The 21,130-nt window shown below is 57.0% G+C and overlaps 1 protein-coding gene across 1 annotated transcript; it reads right to left on the reverse strand.

Moving 5' to 3' along the window:
* Positions 1–277: 277 nt before the first annotated feature.
* TNNT2 (troponin T2, cardiac type) lies at positions 278–19,623 on the reverse strand. The gene is made up of 16 exons (XM_057315461.1): positions 19,476–19,623; positions 15,033–15,080; positions 14,050–14,060; positions 13,931–13,945; positions 11,466–11,495; positions 9,415–9,480; positions 9,015–9,050; positions 8,059–8,092; positions 6,868–6,928; positions 6,475–6,591; positions 5,531–5,608; positions 4,356–4,466; positions 3,008–3,117; positions 2,400–2,490; positions 862–902; positions 278–516 (listed from the first exon to the last, which is right to left on the reverse strand). The coding sequence occupies exons 1-16, from the start codon at positions 19,586–19,588 to the stop codon at positions 471–473; spliced, it is 1,008 nt and encodes a 335-aa protein (XP_057171444.1). The 5' UTR covers positions 19,589–19,623; the 3' UTR covers positions 278–470.
* Positions 19,624–21,130: the final 1,507 nt, after the last annotated feature.

A 21,130-nucleotide genomic window follows, 5' to 3' on the forward strand; every position in this document is an offset into this window, starting at 1 on the left:
CACTCAGCGCTTCCCCCAGTGGGCCTCACGGTGACTCACAGCAGCTCCCGTCATAAGCCTTTCTGCTGTTGTGAGGCCCAGGGCCCTGAGTAAGCCGGTGCCTTCCCGGGGCCCAGCCGCCTTCTCCCCTCCGGAAGCAGGTGGGAGGGGGCTCCTTTGAGTTTAGCAGTTACCAGGGGCCTGTGTCCCTGAGGGTCTGCTCTCGGCCCTGACTCCCTGTGAGACAGGCTCTCACTTCAGTTTCCCTCCCTCTGAAGGGGAGCTGACAGAAAAGACATGCGATGTGTGTTGGCTTTTATTATTGGCATGCGTGGGCTTGTGGGGATACAGGCACGAAGAGCAGCTCCCAGCCGGGCCAGCTCCTGGTTTCCAGACCGGAGTTTGTCTCCAGTGCCCAGGAGGGCCCCAGAAGCTGGGCACGAGCAGGACAGGGACACAGTGAGGATCTTCAGTGAAGGGGACTGCTGCCCCTACTTCCAGCGCCCAGTGACTTTGGCCTTCCCGCGGGTCTTGGAGCTGCAAAGGAAGCAGGGCCCAGTCAGAAGCGGGACCCAGGCCAGGGCAGCAGGTCTCCACAGGGAGGAGGCCGAGGGGGTGATGCCGAGGGTTGAGAGGGGCAGCCTGGAGCTGCCTCCTGAGGCAGAGTGGGGCAGCAGCCTTGGGCTGGAGGGAGTCGTCTGGAGCCCTGCACTCTATTCCCCACTGAGCAGTGAGCATGGGGGAGCCCAAGGAGGAAGCAGCGTGTGCCCTGAAGGGGAGGCGGGAGGGGTGGGAGCCAGAGCCCTCAGAGGAGCAGTGGGATGGCTGGAACACAGGGAAGGCGGAGGCAAGGCTGGGTGATGGAAGGACATAGAAACTTACACTTTCTGGTTATCATTGATTCTGTTTCGGAGAACATTGATCTGTAAGTGGGAAAGACAGGGTAACTTTGGAGCTCATTGACTCAGGTCCCAGGTGGCTGGGGGTGAGGGAGAAGCCGGCTTTGCATAGTTCTGGAAGAGGAGGGAGGACGGGGAGAAGGAGGGAAAGAGGAGGAAGGGGGAGGGGAAGGGAGAGGCAGCAATGCTGTGAGGGTCAGAAGGGTTAGAGATCCAGAGGGGCCCAGGTCCCTCACGCAGAAGCCAAGGAAAGGTTTCCTGGCCACCCCGGTGGCCTGTCACTGTGGGGTCCCAAAGCTATGGAAGGCTCAGGACAAGGGTGGCATAATGAGGCTTTCTGAGAATCTGTGCAAGGCTGGGCCTCAGGAAGCCCTCCGAACAGCCCCAGCCCAGCCCGATACCCCCCGCCCCAGGCACTCGTGCCCAGGTGCTCAAGAGGGACAGTACGGCCACGTGCCACACCCACAGTTCGCCGCCCTGTAGTTGGGCCAAATCTAAGCCAGACAGGCCAGGTGCAGAGTGAAATGTGGGACCAGAGGGAAAGAGGAGGGCCCAGCCCTGGTGAGGCCCCGAGAGTAGCTAATACCCACCGAGCACTTCGTGGGGAGGCTGCCCGGCGAGCACTTTCCCAAATATTAACCCACAGCATTATTGTGAGGCATAACTTCTACTATTACTGTTATTATTACCATTAGTACACCTGTAAGTCTCACACTAGCCCTGTGAAATAGGGCCCACTGGTATCCTTGTCATTTAGCTGGGAAACGGAAACAAGGGAAAGTAAGTGACTGGCCCAGGGTCACACAGCCGGTAAGGGGCAGAGCTAGCAGCAGAACCCAGGCAGTGAGGCTCCAAAGTCCACGCTCACTGCCACTGCACAAAATTGTCTCTCTGCAGCCACGGGGGCCTGAGCTGCGCTCAGAGGAGGGGCCCGTCGCACGGGAGGCACAGGAAAGCAGGCCCCGAAAGGGAAGCTGGGCTCCTAGAGGCAGAAGGCCTCTGGGGAAGCGTGAGGGAGGGACCAATGCTGGCTGAGCCGACTCTTGCCTGCTGTCTGTACACCTGGGACCCTCCAGGCTGGGAGTCTGACGCTCAGCCGGCTGTGCCCACACGGGGCCTCGGGGTACGCAGGGAGAGGTGAGGCAGCTACGTCTCTGGTGGGGCCTCCTCTCCCCCGGAGGCCTCGCTCTGTGCCTCCTGCTTCTCCCATCTGGCTCAGTGCGTCTGAGCCGCTGCCTCAAGGCCTTCAGGGACAGAAGGGAGGGAGACCCCCAGGGCTGGAACCCCAGAAACGGGTCTTTGCTCAGCCCCAGCCAGTGAACCATCCGACCTCTCCAGCAAGCTGTAGCCCAGTGGTGGACATGGAGCGTTGTCAGAGACAAGACACCCGGGCAGGTGTGTGAGCTGGCGGGGTGATGGGTGACAGGGACCGGGGAAAGGGGCCTGAGGGCAGCCGCAATGTAGGACCTGATCACACCAGGAGGAGCATGGGATGGGGGAGGGGAGCGGGAGCAGGCTCACTTCGTATTTCTGCTGCTTAAACTTCTCCTGCAGGTCGAACTTCTCTGCCTCCAGGTTGTAGATGCTCTGCCACAGCTCCTTGGCCTTCTCCCTGCACCGGCCAGCGTGGGGATGGGGGAGGGGGAGGGAACAATAAGGAAGGGCCTCCAGCTGCCTGTACCTCAAATCTGACCCAGCCCCCAGAGGCCCCAGCCCTCCTTTCCACCTCCAGGCCTGCTAAGGGGACCCCCAGCCCGCCTAGCTCAGCATGGGGCCAGATGGCAGTGCCCAGTGCTTAGAAACAGATATCAGGGGCCGCTAGGGCGGAGTTCCGGGGGAAGAGGGAAAAGCCCTTCTAGCACTCCCCCTTCCCACCCCTTGGGTGCAGGCGGGTAAGGAGAAGCTCAGAGGGGTGAGGTGCCTGCTCAGTTCTCTTTCCCTATTCCCTGGAGGCAAAGCACAGAGATGGCTTGACCAGCTCTGCCTAACTCCGCTCCCACCAAAAGAGACTTTGGGAAAAAATATGTGGTGTGGCAGCGCCTCCTGGTGGTGCATGGTGAGAATGTTCCCTTTGCCCCCCTGCCCTTCCGCGCAGATGTATGCAATGCCCTGAGCACCCCAGCCCCCACCTCAGCTGATCCTCATTCAGGTGGTCGATGGCCAGCACCTTCCTCCTCTCAGCCAGAATCTTCTTCTTCTTCTCCCGCTCTGTCTGCCTCTTCCCACTTTTCCGCTCCGTCTGGAAGGAGTGACAAGCAGGGGAGTTAGCTAGAGAATACCCCTCCTCTCCCCTAACCCTCCCAAAACCCAATAGGGAGTAAGGCAAGGCCTGCAGAAGGATCAGGTCCTTGTCCTCTTCTTCCTGAGACGCCCACACCATCAACTGCCTGGATTTCCCAAAGAAACTGAGGCAGGGGCCAGGAGGGCCATTTCAGTCCTTTATTCCTTTGCCTTTCCAAATTCTTCCCTTTCCCGGCTCCCTCCTCCCACGAACCCACTCTCCACACTCCACCCCTCCAGCCAGGCACCCTCCCCTCCCAGGGAACCCCCAAAACCATGAGGAGGAAGAGGGTTAGAGGTTTTTGTACCCACCTGGGCCTGCAGAGCCAGGACACCATGAGAGAAAGACCCAGAGAGAAAGAACGAGACCCGGACAGAGACACAGAGAGAGAGCAGAGCACAGGGCCGAAGGCAAAGGCAGAGAGGGGAGAAGGAGAAGGTGATTCAGACGCTCATTGTAGGCAACCTTGTTTATTAGGACAGGAGTCTGGGGGTGAAGCAAGGACTGTTTTGAGAGCAGGGCCACGCCAAAAGTCTGGCTGGAGTGGTCACTGTGGGGACGGAAGCAGGCAGGCTGGTCTGCTTCTGAGCTGGGGACTTTAGAAATCTAAGAAAATGTTCTGATCTCTCCACTGCATAGAGAAAATCAATTTTATGTTTCCTCTCCTCCCCTGAGAATGGAGTACCTAGCAGGAGTAGGGCACAAAAATTAGGAGCTGAGGGAGTCTGCAGGAATAAACCATCTCACAGCTGCGTAGGACAGATGCTGGCTGCATTAGCCCACCTGAGTTCGGAGCAGGCCGGGCAGACAACATTAAACCAATTTTACAGATGGGCTAACAGGCTCTGAGGTTGCCCGAGACCACACAGCTGTAAGATCCGGGTCTCCCACCAGAGCTCTGATTCTAGGCACAGGGCCCTTCCAGATGTACCATCCACCTTGGGGGGCTCCGGGCATCGCTGACATGGGGGGTTGGGGGGCCTCTGCCTGGAGCCCCCACCCCAGGGGGCCCCTCTTGGGGAAAGCCACAGTCAGGCAGAGAGCCAGCTCGGAGGGAGGTGGGCAAGAGGCAGCTTCTGTCTCTCACACACAGGTAGGAATTTCTTCCTGGGATCCGACTTGAAGTCTGTGGACACCCCACTCCTCCCCATACACCAGGATGCCCTGAAGACCCCAGCTGCTGCTCCCTGACCTACCTTCTGGATGTAGCCCCCAAAGTGCATCATGTTGGACAAAGCCTTCTTCTTCCGGGCCTCATCCTCGGCCTTCCTCCTGTTCTCCTCCTCCTCTCGTCGGGCCCTCTCCTCCTGGTTTCCGGGAGGGGAGGAAGAGAGCAAATCAGGGGTGGGGACACGAACCCCTGACACTGGGCCGAAGTCTGTAGTCTTTAAGGGTCCACTGAGTGGAGCTTTCTCTCCACCAGGCAAGAAGCCCCCTGAGGGGACCCCCCCACCCCCGGCACAGGGCCTGGCACCGGGAGCTGTGAGCACTTCTGTGGATGAATGAGGGAAGAATGATTCCCAAGGGTGGATCCCTTCATCCCCTCTGGCAGGGAGCCCCCTGAGGAGGCCTGCTGTTCTGGAAGGACCTCCAGCAGCAACACAGGAAGAGGGCCATGGGGCCTTCCGTGCCCCGGGAGCCAGCGCAAGGGCAGGGTGGGGGGCTAGAGGGGACCCACTTGTCTTATGATGGAAGTTTGCACCTTTCAGCCCCTTCCACCCATTTCGGACACCCTCACCCCCTGTCTCTGGCAACCACCAGTCTGTTCTCTGCATCTCCGAGCTTGGTGTTTTGGGTTTGGTTTGTTTCAGATTCCACGTGTAAGTGAAATCGTACGATATTTGTCCTTCACCGTCTGACTTATTTCACTTAGCGTCATACCCTCAAGGTCCGTCCACCCATGTTCTCACAAATGGCAAGATTTCCTTCTTTTTTCATGGCTGAGTAATCATATTCCAGTGTGCGTGTGTGTGTGTGTGTGTGTGTGTGTGTGTGTGTGTATGGGGGGGGGGCATTTTCTTTATCCGTTCCTCGATCGACGGACACATGGCTTGCTTCCATGCCTTTGCCACTGTAAATAAGGCTACACTGAACGGGGACAGATATCTTTCCAAATTCGTGGTTTCATCTTCGGGTAAATACCCAGACGTGGAATTGCTGGATGGAGGGTCTTATCAAATAGTAAGTTCAGGCGGACCCAGACATTTCTGTCTTGTTTACTGTGTATCATCAGAATCCAAACAATGCCCAGCGCTCTCCAAGGGCTCGTGGACTGAATCAGTGTGTATGAAGAGAGAGCGGCCGGGGGGCCTGGAAGGAGCTGGAAGCACAGTGGGGGCGTTCTGCGGGCCTTGGACTAGGGGTCACTCACAGCCAGGCGAGTCTGACGCTCCTTCTCCCGCTCATTCCGGATGCGCTGCTGCTCGGCCCGCTCGGCCCGCCGCTTCTCCTGTGGGGAGAGAGGCCAAGCCTGCCCAGGGCGTGCCCAGGGAGGGGGTGTCATCAGAGGTGCCGGGAGCAACCAGGGAAAGCAGTGGCAAGAGAAGCCACAGGGAATGTTCCCCTCCGAGTCTCAGGGCAGCGCAGGCCCTGCCCGCAAGGGCTTCTGCCCTCAGCCAGCTCCGTGGACCGGACAGAGACGGCCGCTCGACAGGTGGGCCAGCTAAATACAGACAGGCCGCGGCGGGCGTGTGCAGGGGACCGGCACTGAACAGCACTCATCATGGGGTTGTCCTCAACGATGTGAAAAATGTCAGGCAGGTTTCTCCCGTCTGCCCAGAGGGCAACAGCCCTGGCCCCACGCTGGCCCCGGCCCGGCAGCTGCTCCGCGGTCACCGACAGATGGCCAAACCCTCGGCGGCCAGCCGGAGCGGCGCAGCCCTGGGCCGATGCGCAGCCAGTGTGGTGGGGAGAGAAACAAAGGAACAAAATAACCCCCCTCTCTCCAGCAGAGGCCACATCATCCTCCCTGCATTAATAGGGCAAGCTGTGTCCAGTGAGGGAGGCCGGGGCAGAGGTGGGACAACAGACATCTGACTGGTCACCCCACAGCCAGAGCCCAGGGCGCCCAGGGACAATCAGCATCTTCGGCTGCCAAGGACCATCCAGTCTGATGGTGCAGGCAGGCGGGGCTGAGAAGCCACAGTGCAGGGCCTCCGGAGCGGCTCCTGGCCCCGGGGATCCTGAGGGAGAGCCCACTTCCCTCAGGGCCAGGGGCTCCAGGGAAGGCTGCCTGGAGGAGGCGGGGCCTCACATAGAGGGTGGAGGACAGAGCGCGGCCTCTGGGGGCATCTCCATGGCAGACTGGACACCCACAATCCTGTCTTTGAGGGAGATGAGCTCCTCCTCCTCCTTCTTCCTGTTCTCAAAGTGAGCCTCGATCAGCGTCTGGAGCTCATTCAGGTCCTTCTCCATGCGCTTCCGGTGGATGTCCTGCGAACGCACAGCAGGCTCAGCGGCCACCCCCACAGTCCAGAGGAGAGTGGATATGCAGGTGGCACCCTCCGCAAAGCAGAAGGGACAGGCGGGCTGGGGGCCCGACCAGGGAAGGGGCCACAGTGGCCTGAACCCAGGATGATGCCCAGCCAGGCCTGTGCCGAACGCTATCCCACTGCCACGTCACCCCACCCCCGCCGGCCCCCCCAGGTCCCCTCCGGGCCTGAGCAACCACTGCCAGCCCGGGCCCGCTCTCCCCGCAGGCGCACTCACATCAAAGTCTACTCTCTCCCCATCGGGGATCTTGGGGGGCACCAAGTTGGGCATGAATGGTCTGTTGGAGAGAAGAGGAGGGAATCCGTGAACCCAGGGGACTGTGGGTGCCCAGGGTAGGCAGGGCCCTTCTCCTTCCTGCAGGAGCACGGCCGCAACAGTGAAAGCTGTCGAGGACAGCAGCCTCACACGCGGGGCCACCAGGCTCTTTCACACGTGCCCTCTGGCTTCATCCTGCCCCTACACCCACAACGTAGGGACCACCCATCTCGTCGAAGACACCTGAGGCTCAGAGGTAGTGACGTGCTCAAAACCACACAGCTAGGAAGTGGAGAAGCTACGACACGTGTGGCTGACCCCGCAGAATCTTCCATGAGCCCTGGAGTCCTGTGGTTTGGTCCCCACCCCAACGCATGCTTGCTGTGTGACACCAGGTCCAGTGGGCTCTGGTCCTCAGTTTCCCCATTTGCCCTCAGGTCTGGGTAGGGCTGAAATGAGATACTGTGATGTCCATCAAGGGCCTGGAAAGGGAAAGGCACTGGACAAAGGAGCAGAGCTGGGATTGTCTCCGGGGCTGGTTTCAGGAGGTCCCGTGGAAACAGGGAGAAGCCCACCAGTGTGGGCGGAGACGCCATCTGCTGACAGGTTGAGCATTAGCCAAGAGGGATTCTCGCTGCCCCCCAACCCCCGCTACCCCCCCAGCCCCAATACCCACAGCTTCCATGTGCTCTCACATGCGGGGGCACTAAGCCACCCTGCCCCGCCCCTCTGTGACACTGTGAAGCCACCAAGGCTGGCACAGCGTCATTGCTCAGCTCTCCCAGATTTTCTTCCCTCTTCCCTCGGGTCCCAATTCAGCTACAGAGGAAGGTGTTCCAGCCGTGCTATGGGATAGGAGAGGGTATCTGTCCAGGGCCTTAACCAGTCCACCCCTTCCCTCTGGATGAATACAGTGCTGTCCATGACAGGATATGCAATTGGTAATGGAGTGTGGGGTACACTTGAGCCCCCGCTCTCCCTCAAGCCGGCTCTTGTGCAGTGCACAACCTATACAACCGTACATGGTGGCCTGTGTCTGCCGCACCCCCCAGCGCATGCCTACTGTGCCATACGGCACTCCGTCCTGCCCTAATCATCCCTCCTCACTGGCACTCTACTCTCAGGGCTTCACCACAGGTGTGTCCCACTCACCTGGGCTTTGGTTTGGACTCCTCCACTGGGCCATCTGGAGAAGGGAGAAGCACATAGCCACAGGGTCAGGAGGCCCCAGATGTGGTCCCAGCTCTGCCCCTGATGAGCTGGGTACACACATGGCCCTCCATTTCCCCACCTGTACAGTGCATTCCTTCCAGCCCCCGGGGATTCCTGGTTCCAGGAGCATCATGAAGAATTAAAGCATGGGGTCACAGACCCCATGCTGCTTCTCCCATAGCAGCTCCCAGGGGGACATCTCAGGGCACAGCTGGGCCCTCACAGGAAGCACACACTCCCAGAGAGAAACTTCCAAGCCAATTCTCATTCACCAGTTCTGGCAAGGCAGCTTTGCTTCCCAGTGAGGTGGGGTCGCATGGCACTGTCCCAGGGGATTCTGGCCCCAGAGTCCCCTCCCAGGTCTCTGCCTCCTTGGTTGCTCCCTGGACTTCCTGGCCTCCAGGGGGAAACTGATAGGCATGATGCCAAGACCCAGCTGGCTGTCCCTCCCCTCCAGAGATGTGACTGGGACCACTGAACCCTTTCCAAAGCCTGCCACATGACAAGGACCACTGCAGCGACCCACAACATGGCCCATCTATGTCTTGGGATTTCGTCATATAGACACCAAACTTTACAAGTGATTTTGCCTGAGTTCCAGGAGTCTTGTATGTGTAGGTCACGTGACTTCTGGGGGCCCTACTCAAATCGGGGACTGGACTTTGGTCCCCTCTCCCACAGGGCACCACCCAGGCAACTTCTCTGGAATGCGGGGCACAGAGGTTTGAGCCCAACACCCAAAACCTGCATGGTCACCAACTTCTGTCTTACCCTCCCCTGAGCCCCTCCTTGCCCACCTCCCTGGAGGGAGCCTGGTGGGCAGTCTCCCCCAAAGCTGCTTGTATGGGTTCCCTTGACACCCCAACACGTTTCTCCTGATGTCCCACAGTCCTTACCTTCGGCTTCTTTAGCCTCCCCTTCTTGTCCATCTCCTAAACAACATGAGAAATCACTGAGGTTGTTGTTCTAGGCTCAAGTCCCCCTGCCAAGAGGCTTCCCCACACACAGGTCCTAACCAAAGAGCACCCCGCCGGCTCCCGCGGTCAGGGAGTGTCTATTCACACACCTGCCCCTGGGCGCAAGGCTCTGCCTGACACGAAAGCAGCACACAGTCAAGGTCATTGACCGGACCGTTGGCGTCTGGATCCCAGCCCAGAAAGGACGTGCTGCTGCACAGGCTGGAACTCGGTTCCAGGTGGATTTTCTAGCACCATAGGAGTGCCTCTGGGGGCTCCCGCCATGCCCCAAAGCACCGTGACAAAGCGCCTCGCACCCTCACCCCGGACAGAGCCTTACCTTCTGCGTTGGTCTCTTCCGTCTCAGCCTCACCTTCAGCCTCTTCTGCGGCTGCCTCGTCCTGCTCTGGAGAAGTGAGCCAGACACAGTGAACACCCAAGGCCCCTACTTAGGCTAGCAGGCAGAACCCAGATCAGAGAAGGCTGGGGACGGAGGTTAGGATGAATTTGGGGGTCACCGATATGAATAACAAGGGGCTGCAGAGTTCTGGGTTTAAACCAGAAGTTGGCAAACTCTGGCCCAAGGGCCAAATCTGGCCCCCAGATTGTTTCCGTAAATAAAGTCTTATTGGAACACAGCCACATCCAGTCATGTATACACTGCCTACGGCTGTCTTTGCCACAGCACAGCCGAGTTCAGTAGTTGCAACAGGTAGTGTGTGGCCCGCAAAGCCTAAAATATTTACTATCCGCTCCTTTATGGAAAATGTTTGCCGACCCTGGTCAACCATGACAGAAGGGCACGATCAGGCTTGTGAAGAGTCCTTTTGGTCTAAACTTGCCTCTCCTGGAGTTTGGGAGTTGGAAGGGGGCCTTTCTGAGCATGGAGACCTGTGCTCTACCAGAAAGCCACTGGAAGGCCTGGAAGTCTAGGGTAGCATCGTGTTAGGGTGTGGTAGGTGCTGCGGGTACCAGCAGAGAAGGGCTTGCGGGCCTGGCAAGGTGGGAAGGTGGTGGCTAGCTGTTTCCGCCTGACTTAGCACCTTTCCCCAGCAGCCTCCCTGGCAATAGGACTCCACCCCATTCCCCAACCTTCCTCCCCGAACGTTCCCCCCAGGGATCTCACACCATAGGACGTATCCTGCTTAAGGTGCGGTGTTGGGGAACCCCTGCCCTGAACTCAGTATCTCTAGGGACCCTTCATCCGTATGTAAAGGAAACCAGAACGGCAAGACTATGGGTGGGCGGATGAGATGCCCCCCGTGTAGACATCTGTACTGTCCAGAGAGTTGGTAGGATTTTTCTATTTTCATCCCCTTGCTTGGCAGGATATGGTCCCCACCCAAGTCAGGCACTTGGAGCAGACAGATAAGACAGGGTGACGCCAGGCACGGGGCTCTGCCTGTACGAGGTGCTAGGGAACGCTCACTGACGGCTGGGCTGACCTGCAGTGGCCTCCTGGCAGAGGGAGAAGAAAAAGCCTCAGAGCGGGAGAGAGAGGGGCCATGGTGAAAGAAACACCGGCCACCAATCACTCTGCCTGATGCTCTCTGTCCTAGTTTCCTAGGTCTGGACCTGGGGATGTCTCTTCTTTGATCCCCACAGGATCCTTACCTCCAAGAAGATCCTTCCAGAAGGGGTGAGAGTAGAAAGCTGGCCAGCAAGAGTATGGCCAGCTTTGGAGTCCTCTTCAGGCCATCTTGCTAACCCCTCCCCCCACGCCATCTAATGTTTCGGTTCTCTGTAGAATACCCCCCACCCTGATCCAGTGGTCAGGCAACACGCTCACCGAGACGCTCCCAGCCTCCCCAGACCACCCACCGCGTCTTGAGACATCACTATGAGAAAGCTCTTACTAAACTTCAGCCCAAATCTGTCCCCCTTGGCCTAGCCCTTTCCCCAGGGCCCGGGAACAAGTCCAGGCCCCCACCACCCCACAGCTGTGCACATTTGAAGGCTGACGTCACGTCCTTTCTGCTAGGGCTATTTCCAGTTCCCCCAGCTGCTCTTCAGATAACTTTGTCCCCTGGCCCCTCACGCCCTGGCCACCCTGCCTGGGTGCTGTCCAGCTCAGAGGGAGGGCCCAGTATGGGCAGCGGGGGCAGAGAAAGGCCACTCATTCCAAACATTAGTCCCCCTCTGTAGCCACATTCAGAGCAGCTGGGGGACAAGCCAGCCTGGGTCCTTCCCACCACCGAGCCCAGGAGAAAGATCAGGAACCAGGGAAAGGAGCTGGTGGTCTGGCCCCTCTGAGGCTGGGAGGAAGTGACTGATCCACTCCACACCTGTGCCCCCCTCCCCCCGACTCTGCCACAGAACAGGGCCTGGCTACCGCAGCCAGGCTCAGGACAGCAGGGAGCAGAAAGCACAGGAAAGTAAAAGCTGTACTACCGTCTTCGTCCTCTCTCCAGTCCTCCTCTTCTGGGGGTCAGGGAGTGGCCGCAGCGAAGGGGAGAAGCGAGACAGGTTAGTCTGGGAGCAGAAGGACAGGGACGGGAGCAGGGGGACAGCACATGGTTCTGAGCATGGGCTTTGGAGTTGAACTCCGGTCCTAATACCTGATTCACCACTTCTAGCAACTTGGGCGATTCACTTATCAGCAGCTTCCCACGTGCCTTGTCCGTAAAATGGAAATAATCATCCTCACTTCTCCGTCTATGTAGGGATGAAATGATCGACCATGCGCACAGCACCTAGCAGTTACCTGGCCCATGGGAGTCATTCAGTAAATGGGACCTGGCCGTTTCCTGCTCTGCCTCTAGACACAAAGGCAGAGGCCCCAAAGAGCAGAGTGGGAACAATTCACTGCCATCAAACTTCTCCCATGTTCCTACCCTGCGCGAGCCTCTCCAATATCCCACAAAACATCTCCAGTTTCCAGGAGTCACAGTTCTGAAAGCCCCACTGGGGTGCCTGGCACAGGACAGGTGTGCCTGGTCTGGTTGAAGGAGCCCCTGTCTAAGGAAGGCACAGCATTGTCGCACTGAGGGAACAGACCAGCACGCCGGTATGCAAACATCTGCCCAAAGGAAGAGCTTACAGCAATTGGTCCTCCTTCTCTGCTGGAAGAAGAGACACGGCCTTGTCCATTCTGTAGGCTTAGTGGCCATGCCTTTCAACCTCGCTCTTTCTTGGTCATTTATCGCCGGGGACTTAGCTATGTGGGAGGCAGGTGGAGTCCATTCATTGCAAGCAAGGCAGATGCTACGTGGAGCTCAGTCCACCAGCACAGCAGAGAATTATTTTGTTAATTCACAGCCAAATCCTACTGTGTGTTGCAGGCAGATTAGTCCCAAATCCAAAGGTCTGTATCTCAAATACCGCCCCCAGAAACTCACCAGCTGGCAAGTCCTCCAAAGCAAAGGAAAAGCCACTGTACCGAGATTTAGGCAGGGAACACAGCAAAAAGTGGAGCCAGCTAGATTTTTGATTCAAAAAATATTTCAAATAGCTTCTGACGTATTTGGTGTTCCTTGAAAAATAAAGTGACTCCGTGGCCCCTCTCAGTTTCCCCCGTGAGTTTCTCCTGTGTCTACTCCTTGGCCAGGCACCCTGGAAGAGCTCTAAATGTGTGAGAGGCTCCTCGTTTTCCTTGGAAGGTTTCGGGAAGAAGGCACTTCCTACGGAAGCCCCTGGCTCTCTCCCTAGACCTTCCGGAAGCCCCTTCTCCTGATGTCCACACGCCGTGTGCCGAAATGTGACTTCGGAGAATTTGCTGAGCCTCTAAGGGTCAGGATGCAACCCACCTGGGGAGCAGAAGCCTGAGGGGACTGAGGGCTATTCTGGGCCACTTGGGGCGCTGGGCAGGGACTAGAGTGAGGCCTCAATCACTTCCATGTGTCAAGCACTCAGGAAGAGACAAAGGTTAGGGTGTTCTTTCATGGGGATATGAGGCATAAGGCTGAGGAAAGAACTGTGAGAACAGACCAGAGTAGGAATGGGTCTATGGGTCAAAACGGACTTTCCAGAAGATAATGATGTCTTCATGCTTATCTCAAATGTTCCAGCGGGACGCCTGGCTGGAGCAGTCGGTTAAGCGTCCAACTCTAGGTTTCGGCTCAGGTCATGATCTCAAGGACATGGTCTCAGGGTCATGATCTCAGGAATCAAGCCCAGCGTCAGGCTCCACGTTCAGTGGGGAATCTGCTTGTCCCTCCCCCTCTACCTCTCCCCCTCCCCACTCGTGCGCTCTCGCTCTCTCTCTCAAATACATAACTAAAATCTTTTTTTAAATGTTTCAGATAACTGAATGCTTCCATAATCTCATTTGAAAAATTATCAAGTTGAATGTGTTTAGAGGTGATAATGGTGTTATGAGTTATGTTTTTCTTTAAATAGTGCTCATCTTTTAGCAATATCTATTGAACTACTTAAGCACGCGATGATACGATGTCTGGGGATGATTCGGGATGTCTGCTCTAGAATGACTGAGGGCAGATGAAGAATAGATGAGAAAAGATTGGCCATAGTTGAGGATTTTAGAAGCCAGATGCTGGGCGCTTGGGGAAGCAGGGGTGGGGGGGTGTATGTAATTCTATTTTTGCTACTTGCACATGCATTTAAAACTTTCCATGGTAAAAAAAAAATAGAGAAAAAAATAAAAAATAATTAATTGGAAAAAGTGGTGATTCTGTGTGAGCAAAATGACAGACAGTGGAAACAGGTTTAAGCCTTTTGCTGAAGACCTGAGCAACCAAGGCCAGGACTGATTCCCATTTAGAAGCCGTGGTTGTCGGAGGAACTTGGCTCAGCTGGGAGTGGGGGGCAGGGACAGACAACCCGTGTTCCCAGGGCTCCCGGATACTGGATTCCCGGGGTCTCTCTCTTCTGGCCCTCCCTCTGCCCGAGCTCCGTACCTTCCACAGCTTCTTCTGCTCAGGCGAGAAGAGCACGGCCGCAAGAGAGGAGACAAGAGGTGAGTCAGTTTCCACCCGGGCTGCCCTTCGTCCAAACGAGTACACAAGCGTGTGCTTACCTTCCTGCTCCCTGCCGTGCAAAAGGAGACGTTGTCAGTGGCACACCACACACACACACACACACACACTCACACCACACACACACACTGGTCTTTCCTGAAGGTAAGTCTGTTCTTTATTTCCCTCATTGCCTCATGGAGCTCACCCTCCTTGGCCCACCTACAAAGCACCCCTATCGGGCCCAGTCTTCTCATCCAGGGTCCCCAAACCTCTGCTTGGTCTCTCCAGCATCTGCCCGCTTAACCACTCTCTCCCTGCGCTGAGCTTTGCCAGACTAGACCCTAGAACACCTTTCCCTCACCCTTCTCTCCCTATCCAAATCCTGCGCAGGTAAGCCTGACTACCCCAGCCCCCACGGCTCTCCCCCTCCTTAGAGCCCCTGCACTACCCACAGCCCACCTTCCAAGCCCAGCCCCTCTTGGCTGATTACTTCCAACATTTGACATCTTGACAGCCCATAGGAGAGCAAATCCCACGAGGGCAGGAGCTCTGTATCCTGATACCTCTGAGTCCTCCCTGGTGAGCATCACCGTCCAGGAGATCATCGTTAGATTGGCTGCCAGTGTCCCACCCCCAGGCTGTCCCCAGGCGGGGCGGTGGACAGGGCACTTTGGAAGGAGCACGGTTCTCAGACAAGTGCTACCACTGAGCTCTGATTTGGCTTTTATGGAGCACAATCAGCTCTGTGGCTTCGGGACAGTCACTGAACGTTTTCAGGAGACACAGCTTCTAAGCTCTACCTCCTGGTGTCGTAGCCAGGTGGGACCGCAGCTGAGCCTGGGAGCTGAGCCTCTTTATTTCCAAAAGTCTCCCAGCCTGTGGCCAGCCCAGGATCCGCAGCCCAGAGGCACAGAAGCACAGGTCAGATCCCCAAAACGGACACAGCTGCTCCCCTCCCCCCCACAGCAGGCTCCTGGGCCAGGTGAGAGGGGCGGGGTGGGAAGGGGGCCAGCACCCCAGACAGGCTGCTCCAGATACTCACTCCTCGTACTCTTCCGCCACCTCTTCCATGTCAGACATGGTCTCTGTTCTCCCTCCAGAAAGAGAAAAACTGTCAATATGGGCAGAAGGGGAAGCCCGTCCTCATGGGCCCCAGGCTGCCACCCTCTGAGAGGCCTTGGGGGTGGGGGGGCGGGTGGGGAAGCTAGCCCGCCCCTCATCAGCCCTGTGACCTGCAGTGAGGAGCCTGCTTCCTCCTCTGTCGGGGGTGAGGGGGGGATAGTAAGCCCCCCATCACCATAAGAGCAACCAGCCGATGTCCATTTCACTCCTTGCCCCTCAACCAGCCAACCGTTTGGAATGTCCCTGTTCTGGTGCAAATCATTGTAACTCTGAAAACAATGTTTCCATAGCTTCTCAGCCTTTCCAGCCCACAACCTTGCCAGGCATTCAGGGCAGCAAAGCTATGCACTCCCTCTCCATGGAGTCTGCTCGTCACCGCACAAAGTTCCCCCGGGGGGGTGGTTAAAGAGACTGCGGCACAGCCATCATGTGGACTACGTCTCGGCAAAGGAAAGGAATAAACCAGCGAAACACGGGACACCTTGGGTGAATCTCCACAGAGGAGGAAAAGGCTGAGTCACATGATTTCATTTATTTAGCATTCTTGAAATGGCAAAATGATAGAAATGGAGAATAGATCGGTGCTCGTTGAGGGTTGTGCGTGGGGTGGAAGGGGAGGGGAGGTGGTGTGGTGGTAAAAGGCACACAGGAGGGGCACCTGGCTGCCTCACTCGACGGAGCAGGCAACTCTTGAGCTTGGGATCGTGAGTTCAAGCCGCCCCGTGGGTATAGAGAACACTTGGAAATTTTTTTAAAGCACACAGTATGTTTGTGGTTTTAGAACAGTCTGGTGTCTTGAGTGTGCTCAGGAACACGTGAGCCTACACAGGTTAAAGCCCCATAGACTGTCACACACGCCTGGTCCAAGTAGGGCTGGGGAAGTCTGCGTAAGATTATGGCTTGTAGCGATGTCCGTATCCTGGCTGTGATCTGTACCACAGCTGTGCACACGTACCATGGCAGGGGCCTGGGCAAAGTGTCCATGGGACCTATCTCATTTCCTAGGATTGCACAGTAAACTACCTCTGATCAGTACAAATTCCAATTAAAGAATGTTTGCCCAGGGAACTCGTTTTGAGATACTCCCTTCACTGCCATAGGAAAGGACAATTCTAATCCTCTTCCATCAGCTTGCTGAGCGTGTTTGAGCAAGTCTGTTTAATACCTCTGAACCGTGGAGATACAGCAAACACATCCCGGCTGCTCAGGGATCTTTATGAGGAGTAAGTGGACATTAAGGAAAGTGGAAAGCACTAGGCAGTGTTGGATTCTATTGTATTTCCATGCAGTTACAGGCAGAGGCCACAGGGAGAGGTGGGACACACCTCTGTGTGAATCCTGCCTCCATCTCACATTTGCCTGTGACCTTGGAAAGGTCACTTAACCTCCCTCCATCTCAGTTCCCTCTTCTGTGAAATGGCCCCTCCTTTGGGGTGGCTGTGAGGCTCAGAGCTAATAAAGGATCTGGCCCAGAGCAGACCTCTGATTAATACCTATTATAACCCAACCCTCCCAGGTCCACAGCAGTGCATGGCGCCCCCCACAGCTCGGCATATGAAAGCTGTCTATCTGCCTGAGCGAGGAAAAGGATAAGGTGGTGTGAGGGCGGGATCGCAGTGAGGCCGGAGTGGCATCAGAACAATGGACGCAGCCACCTCAGAGGGGCCTCTCCTGTGCCCCTGCCTGCTGTCCCACCAGCACCCAGCACGGCAGCCACCAACTTCAGACTCAAGCCACAGGGGACAGGGGCACAGAGAGAGCACCGCTTACCACCCTCTCCACCTCTCCCTGCACATCCTACTGGAGTGGCGCCCCAGGCAGCCACCTGAGGGCATCCAGGGACCGTCCCTGCTCGGGTGGGGTGGGATGATGTCTGCTGCAAGGCAGCCGCTTCAGGCTGAGGGACTCTGAAGGAGCCTCTGCTCGCGACTGCCCCTCTGAGTGGAGAACGCCCCCAGACCCAGCACCCACAGCCGCCTCACGCTGGCTGCCCATCTGAACCTGCCCCCGAGATGTCCGGTCCTGCTGGGCTCAGGACAAGCAGGGATGCAGCTGGGCAGGGCCCTCCCCAGCTCCCTCTGCCAGAGTAGGGTAGGGGCAGTGAGGGAGGGTTTACACAGAGCTTTGGACAGAAACTTGGAGCCACGGTTTGGCTCCCCTGGGATGGGGTGGGTGGGAAGAGATGGTAGGCGTGTACGGTGTCATGCTGGAGGATGGAGCATCATTCTGCTGAAGAAAGACCCCAACTCCAGAGCATCTCCAAATGGGTCTTCGGATGAGAGTGGCCAAAGAGAATAGCCCCCTATCCCCAGATATGCGCTACCCCAAGGCCCAGGGCAGTAGCCAGGACTAGAACCCTGGGAGGAGTCTGTCACCTCAGGGAGGACCGAGAAGTTTCTCGGGGGAGCTACGCATGCCAGCGTGGGGCATGTGACTTCCAGCTTTCTCGCCTCTCCTGCCCTGCTCTCCCACCAGCTCAGAGTCACAGGGCATGGCTCAGGGGCTCAGAGGAAGAAAGAGCGGCTTGGAGCCCTCTCCCTGCTCCCAGGAGCACCATCCAGCTCCTAAAAATAGTGAGGATGGAGATCAGGGAAGGGCTTGAATTCGCCCAAGAGGACGCAGCCAAGCCAACTGCCCAAAGGCGAGACAGATGAAGGGGCAGGGGACAGGCTGAGGCTGTGGCTCTGGAATGAGACCCGGGCAGGACCCTGGCAGGGCGAGGCATGAGAATGTCCAAAGCAGCTGCGTCCTCACACCCAGACCCTCACCTGCTTCCACAGACTGCTTTCTAGCCAAACTCCCTCACAGCCAAGAGATCAGGGTCACCTTCCTTGCGGAGTAAGTCAAAAACAATACAAGGCAGAAAGAACACTGGCCGTAGGGTCAAAATTTGGATATACGGGCCCCTGGCTGGCTCAGTCCATAGACTAGGAGACTCTTGATCTCAGGGTGGTGAGTTCAAGCCCCGCATTAGGCATAGAGATTACTTTAAAAAAAAAAAAAAGATCTGGGTTTAAAACCCAGTTTTTGCTGTGTGACCTTAGCTAAGTCATTTAATCTCTCTAGGCTTCAATTAGCTTATCCATAAAATAGATGAGCTTCAAGTTCTCGTCTTGCAGAAACAAGTCTTTGAATCTCTGAGGAATGCAGGCCCTGTCCCTCAGCCCTTGTCCCCAGCATCCAGCTGGACTCCTCCCAAGCCTGCAGCTGTCAGCCCACCAGCAAAGCTAGGGGACAGGCTTGAGGGGGGCCAGTGGGTAACCCAAAGCCTCTCAGATTCCTCTTCTGCTGGGAGAGGAGGACCTGCCCTGGGAGACTCGGGTCAGAGGAGGAATTCTGGAGGTCAGGTGGCTTCCCAAATGCACGGGGCCTGGAATGTGCTTTGAAATTCCTTACACTCCAGGCAACGGCTTCCCTAGATATTTGCTCCGCCTGCCCAGGAGAAGCTGAAAATCAAGGGAATATGACCTTTTCTGCCACTCCAGGACACAGAGCAAGGTCTGTCCCTCCAGGGCATGTCAGGATGGGGTGGAGGAAGGGTCACACTCCAGATACCCTGGGGGCAGGGGCCGCTGGACTCTAACCCCTGAAGCTGGGCTCACAGCCCATGAAAGGACCTTGCCGTGAGGTCTCTCCCCCAGCTGCCCCCCAAATGCTGCTTGGCAGTGCTTTCTCTCTGGGGAGGGGGGTGGCGCTGGCTCAGGAAATCAGACAAACGTCTCGTGTCTGCTCGCGGAGCTGCTCCAGCAGTCCCTGCCTGCCTCTGCACGTGTGCTCTTTCTCCATGCTTCCAAGACAGTCGCTGAATTGCTGAAGATGAGAATTTGGCCACCAGGACTCTTGTGACTGATAGGACTGCAGTCTTGCTCTGCTCTGAATCCAGAAGGACCTGCCTGGAAAGGTTCAGGGGGCCCTGGGCCTGGAGGTGAGGGGTGGGACCAAGCGATCTGGCAGAGGAGACCCTGTTGGTTAGAGCTTCATTGTCTTTAGAGCAGGCAGAGACCTGGCAATTATCTCGTCCATTCTACAGATGAGGACATTGACCCCCCAGGGAGAGAAAGGTACTCACCCAAGACCTTCCGGCTACACAGTACCTTTGGTGGCAGATCTGGGACTCAAATCCAAGGCTCTGATTTCTAACAGAGGGCTGCTGCCGCCCTACAGCACTAGTCTTGGAATCCCATCTCTGCAACACCGCCTCTAAAGTGCATCCCTCTTCTCGGAGGGAACGTGGACCACTAGCAACTCGGACATCCACGCAGCGTGGACGGACGCAGGCAGACTCTGGATAAAGGCGCCAGGCTGCGAGACATCTTCCCTCTCCTCTCCGCTCTCCCCATCTCAGGCCGGGCCCGAGTCTTACCTCCAACCAGGAGCTGCCCACAGGTCCCGAGGTATCTGTTCAGCCTCAGCAGGCACTGGGTGAGGGCAGGGGATGGAGAGGGCTTTAAGCGGGCCTGTGGGCTGGGGCCTCATAAGCCAAGCCCTGCGGTGGGAGGGATGTGCAGCAGGAGACGCAGCGGGGGTGCGGGGGGTGTTGGCTGCTATTTTGGCAGGTGCCAGGGACAGGGCTAAAGGAACATGCACCCCACGCCATATAAGCCCATGTGGTTGTCCAGCTGCTCAGATAAGCTATTTAAAACCAGAACAGATATGCAGGGAACAGAGGAGGGAGCAGGCATGTAACATAAACCAGCTGTCCCTCTTAAGAATCCTGATAAAGCAGATGCCAGAGGCCCAGGCCTGGGAAGGCAGTCTGGGAGCAGGGTTGGCGGGCAGATGGCAGCCTCAGAGACACTCCGTGAGTCTCTGGGCCAGGGGTCCGGTGGGCAGAGAGAAGGGCTCATCTGCAGCTACACTGAAAATGCTGCGGTGGGGAAAGATGTCTTCCAGGCTACCGGCTGCTTCTACTGCGCTGAGTGGCCTTGTGGGCAGGCTGGGCAGGCCTCAGTAAGGACATCTGCAAAGTGGGTCTTCTCCATGCCCCCCAAAGCCAAGTCACTGGGAAGGAACCAAAACTGCTTCAGCAGGTCAGATACAAGGTAGAACTTCCAGTCAAGAATGATGGTTCTCGGGGCGCCTGGGTGGCTCAGTCGGTGAAGCATCTGCCTTCGGCTCAGGTCATGATCCTGAGGTCTTGGGACGGAGCCCTCATCGGGCTCCCTGCTCAGCGGGGAGTCTGCTTCTCCCTCTCCTTCTGCCCTCCCACCCACCTGCTCCTACTCATTTGCTCTATCGTGTACTCTCCTCAAATAAATAAAACCTTTAAAAAAATTTTAAAAAAAAGAATGATAGTTCTCCTCAGACAGATAGCTGGGTTGTTTGAGGGGGCCATGAGGACCGCTGAAGTTCATTCCCCCAGGGCTTGAAGATGAAGGAATACAGGACCAAGATTGTAAGATGCATAGGCCAGGGCCCAGGGATTTTGTGGTTGGCTTGCATGTCTGTGTCCACAGCCCCTAGCACAGTGCCCAGGACATCCTGGGGCTCAATACAGGATGGAAATGGAAGGGGAAAGCAAGTCCAAGCTGACTCACCCCTTCAATGTCTCTGAGTCTTCAAGGCCTCTCCCCTACCTCTGAAGAAGGAACACCCCTCCTCTGGGCCAGGCCCTTTCCTCCCGTAAGCCCCTGGGCTCCAAACCGCCCCCGGCCCTTCCAGATCTTGCCCATCAGTGTTGCGCACTCTTGTCTGTTTCTCCGTGGGTAAAGAAAGCCAGTCTCCCCCTTTCCTGGCCTCCTCCTCCGTGTAGCCATGCCTCCCAGTCCTGGACTCTCCTCTCAGCCCTGCTGCCCTGGGAGCTACTCTGCTGTGAGCACAGCCACCATTCTGGAGAGAATGGGGGATTTCCACTTGCTGCTGCCCAACTCTGCTCTCATACTCTTGCCCCATCAACTCAGCTGCCACTGGTCCCCAGTGGCCTCGGACCCCAATGGCCTGATTCCCTACCTCCAGGCTTATCCCCACCTTGGGGTCCTCCACACCGCCGGCAGATCCATGGCAGTGTGAGCTGAGGCC

This window comes from Ursus arctos, unplaced genomic scaffold, assembly GCF_023065955.2.
Source record: "Ursus arctos isolate Adak ecotype North America unplaced genomic scaffold, UrsArc2.0 scaffold_2, whole genome shotgun sequence".
NCBI classification, from domain to species: domain Eukaryota; kingdom Metazoa; phylum Chordata; class Mammalia; order Carnivora; family Ursidae; genus Ursus; species Ursus arctos.

What these genes read in the sequence shown, in the direction of transcription:
- TNNT2 (XM_057315461.1), bottom strand. Translation starts at nt 19,588, where the DNA reads ATGAGGCCCCAGCCCACAGGCCCGCTTAAAGCCCTCTCCATCCCCTGC. An exon ending in GGGAGAGAGTAGACTTTGAT is followed by an intron (nt 6,592 to 6,867) that starts GTGAGTGCGCCT and finishes GTGCGTTCGCAG; the next exon opens with GACATCCACCGGAAGCGCAT. An exon ending in ATCAATGATAACCAGAAAGT is followed by an intron (nt 517 to 861) that starts GTAAGTTTCTAT and finishes CTTCCTTTGCAG; the next exon opens with CTCCAAGACCCGCGGGAAGG.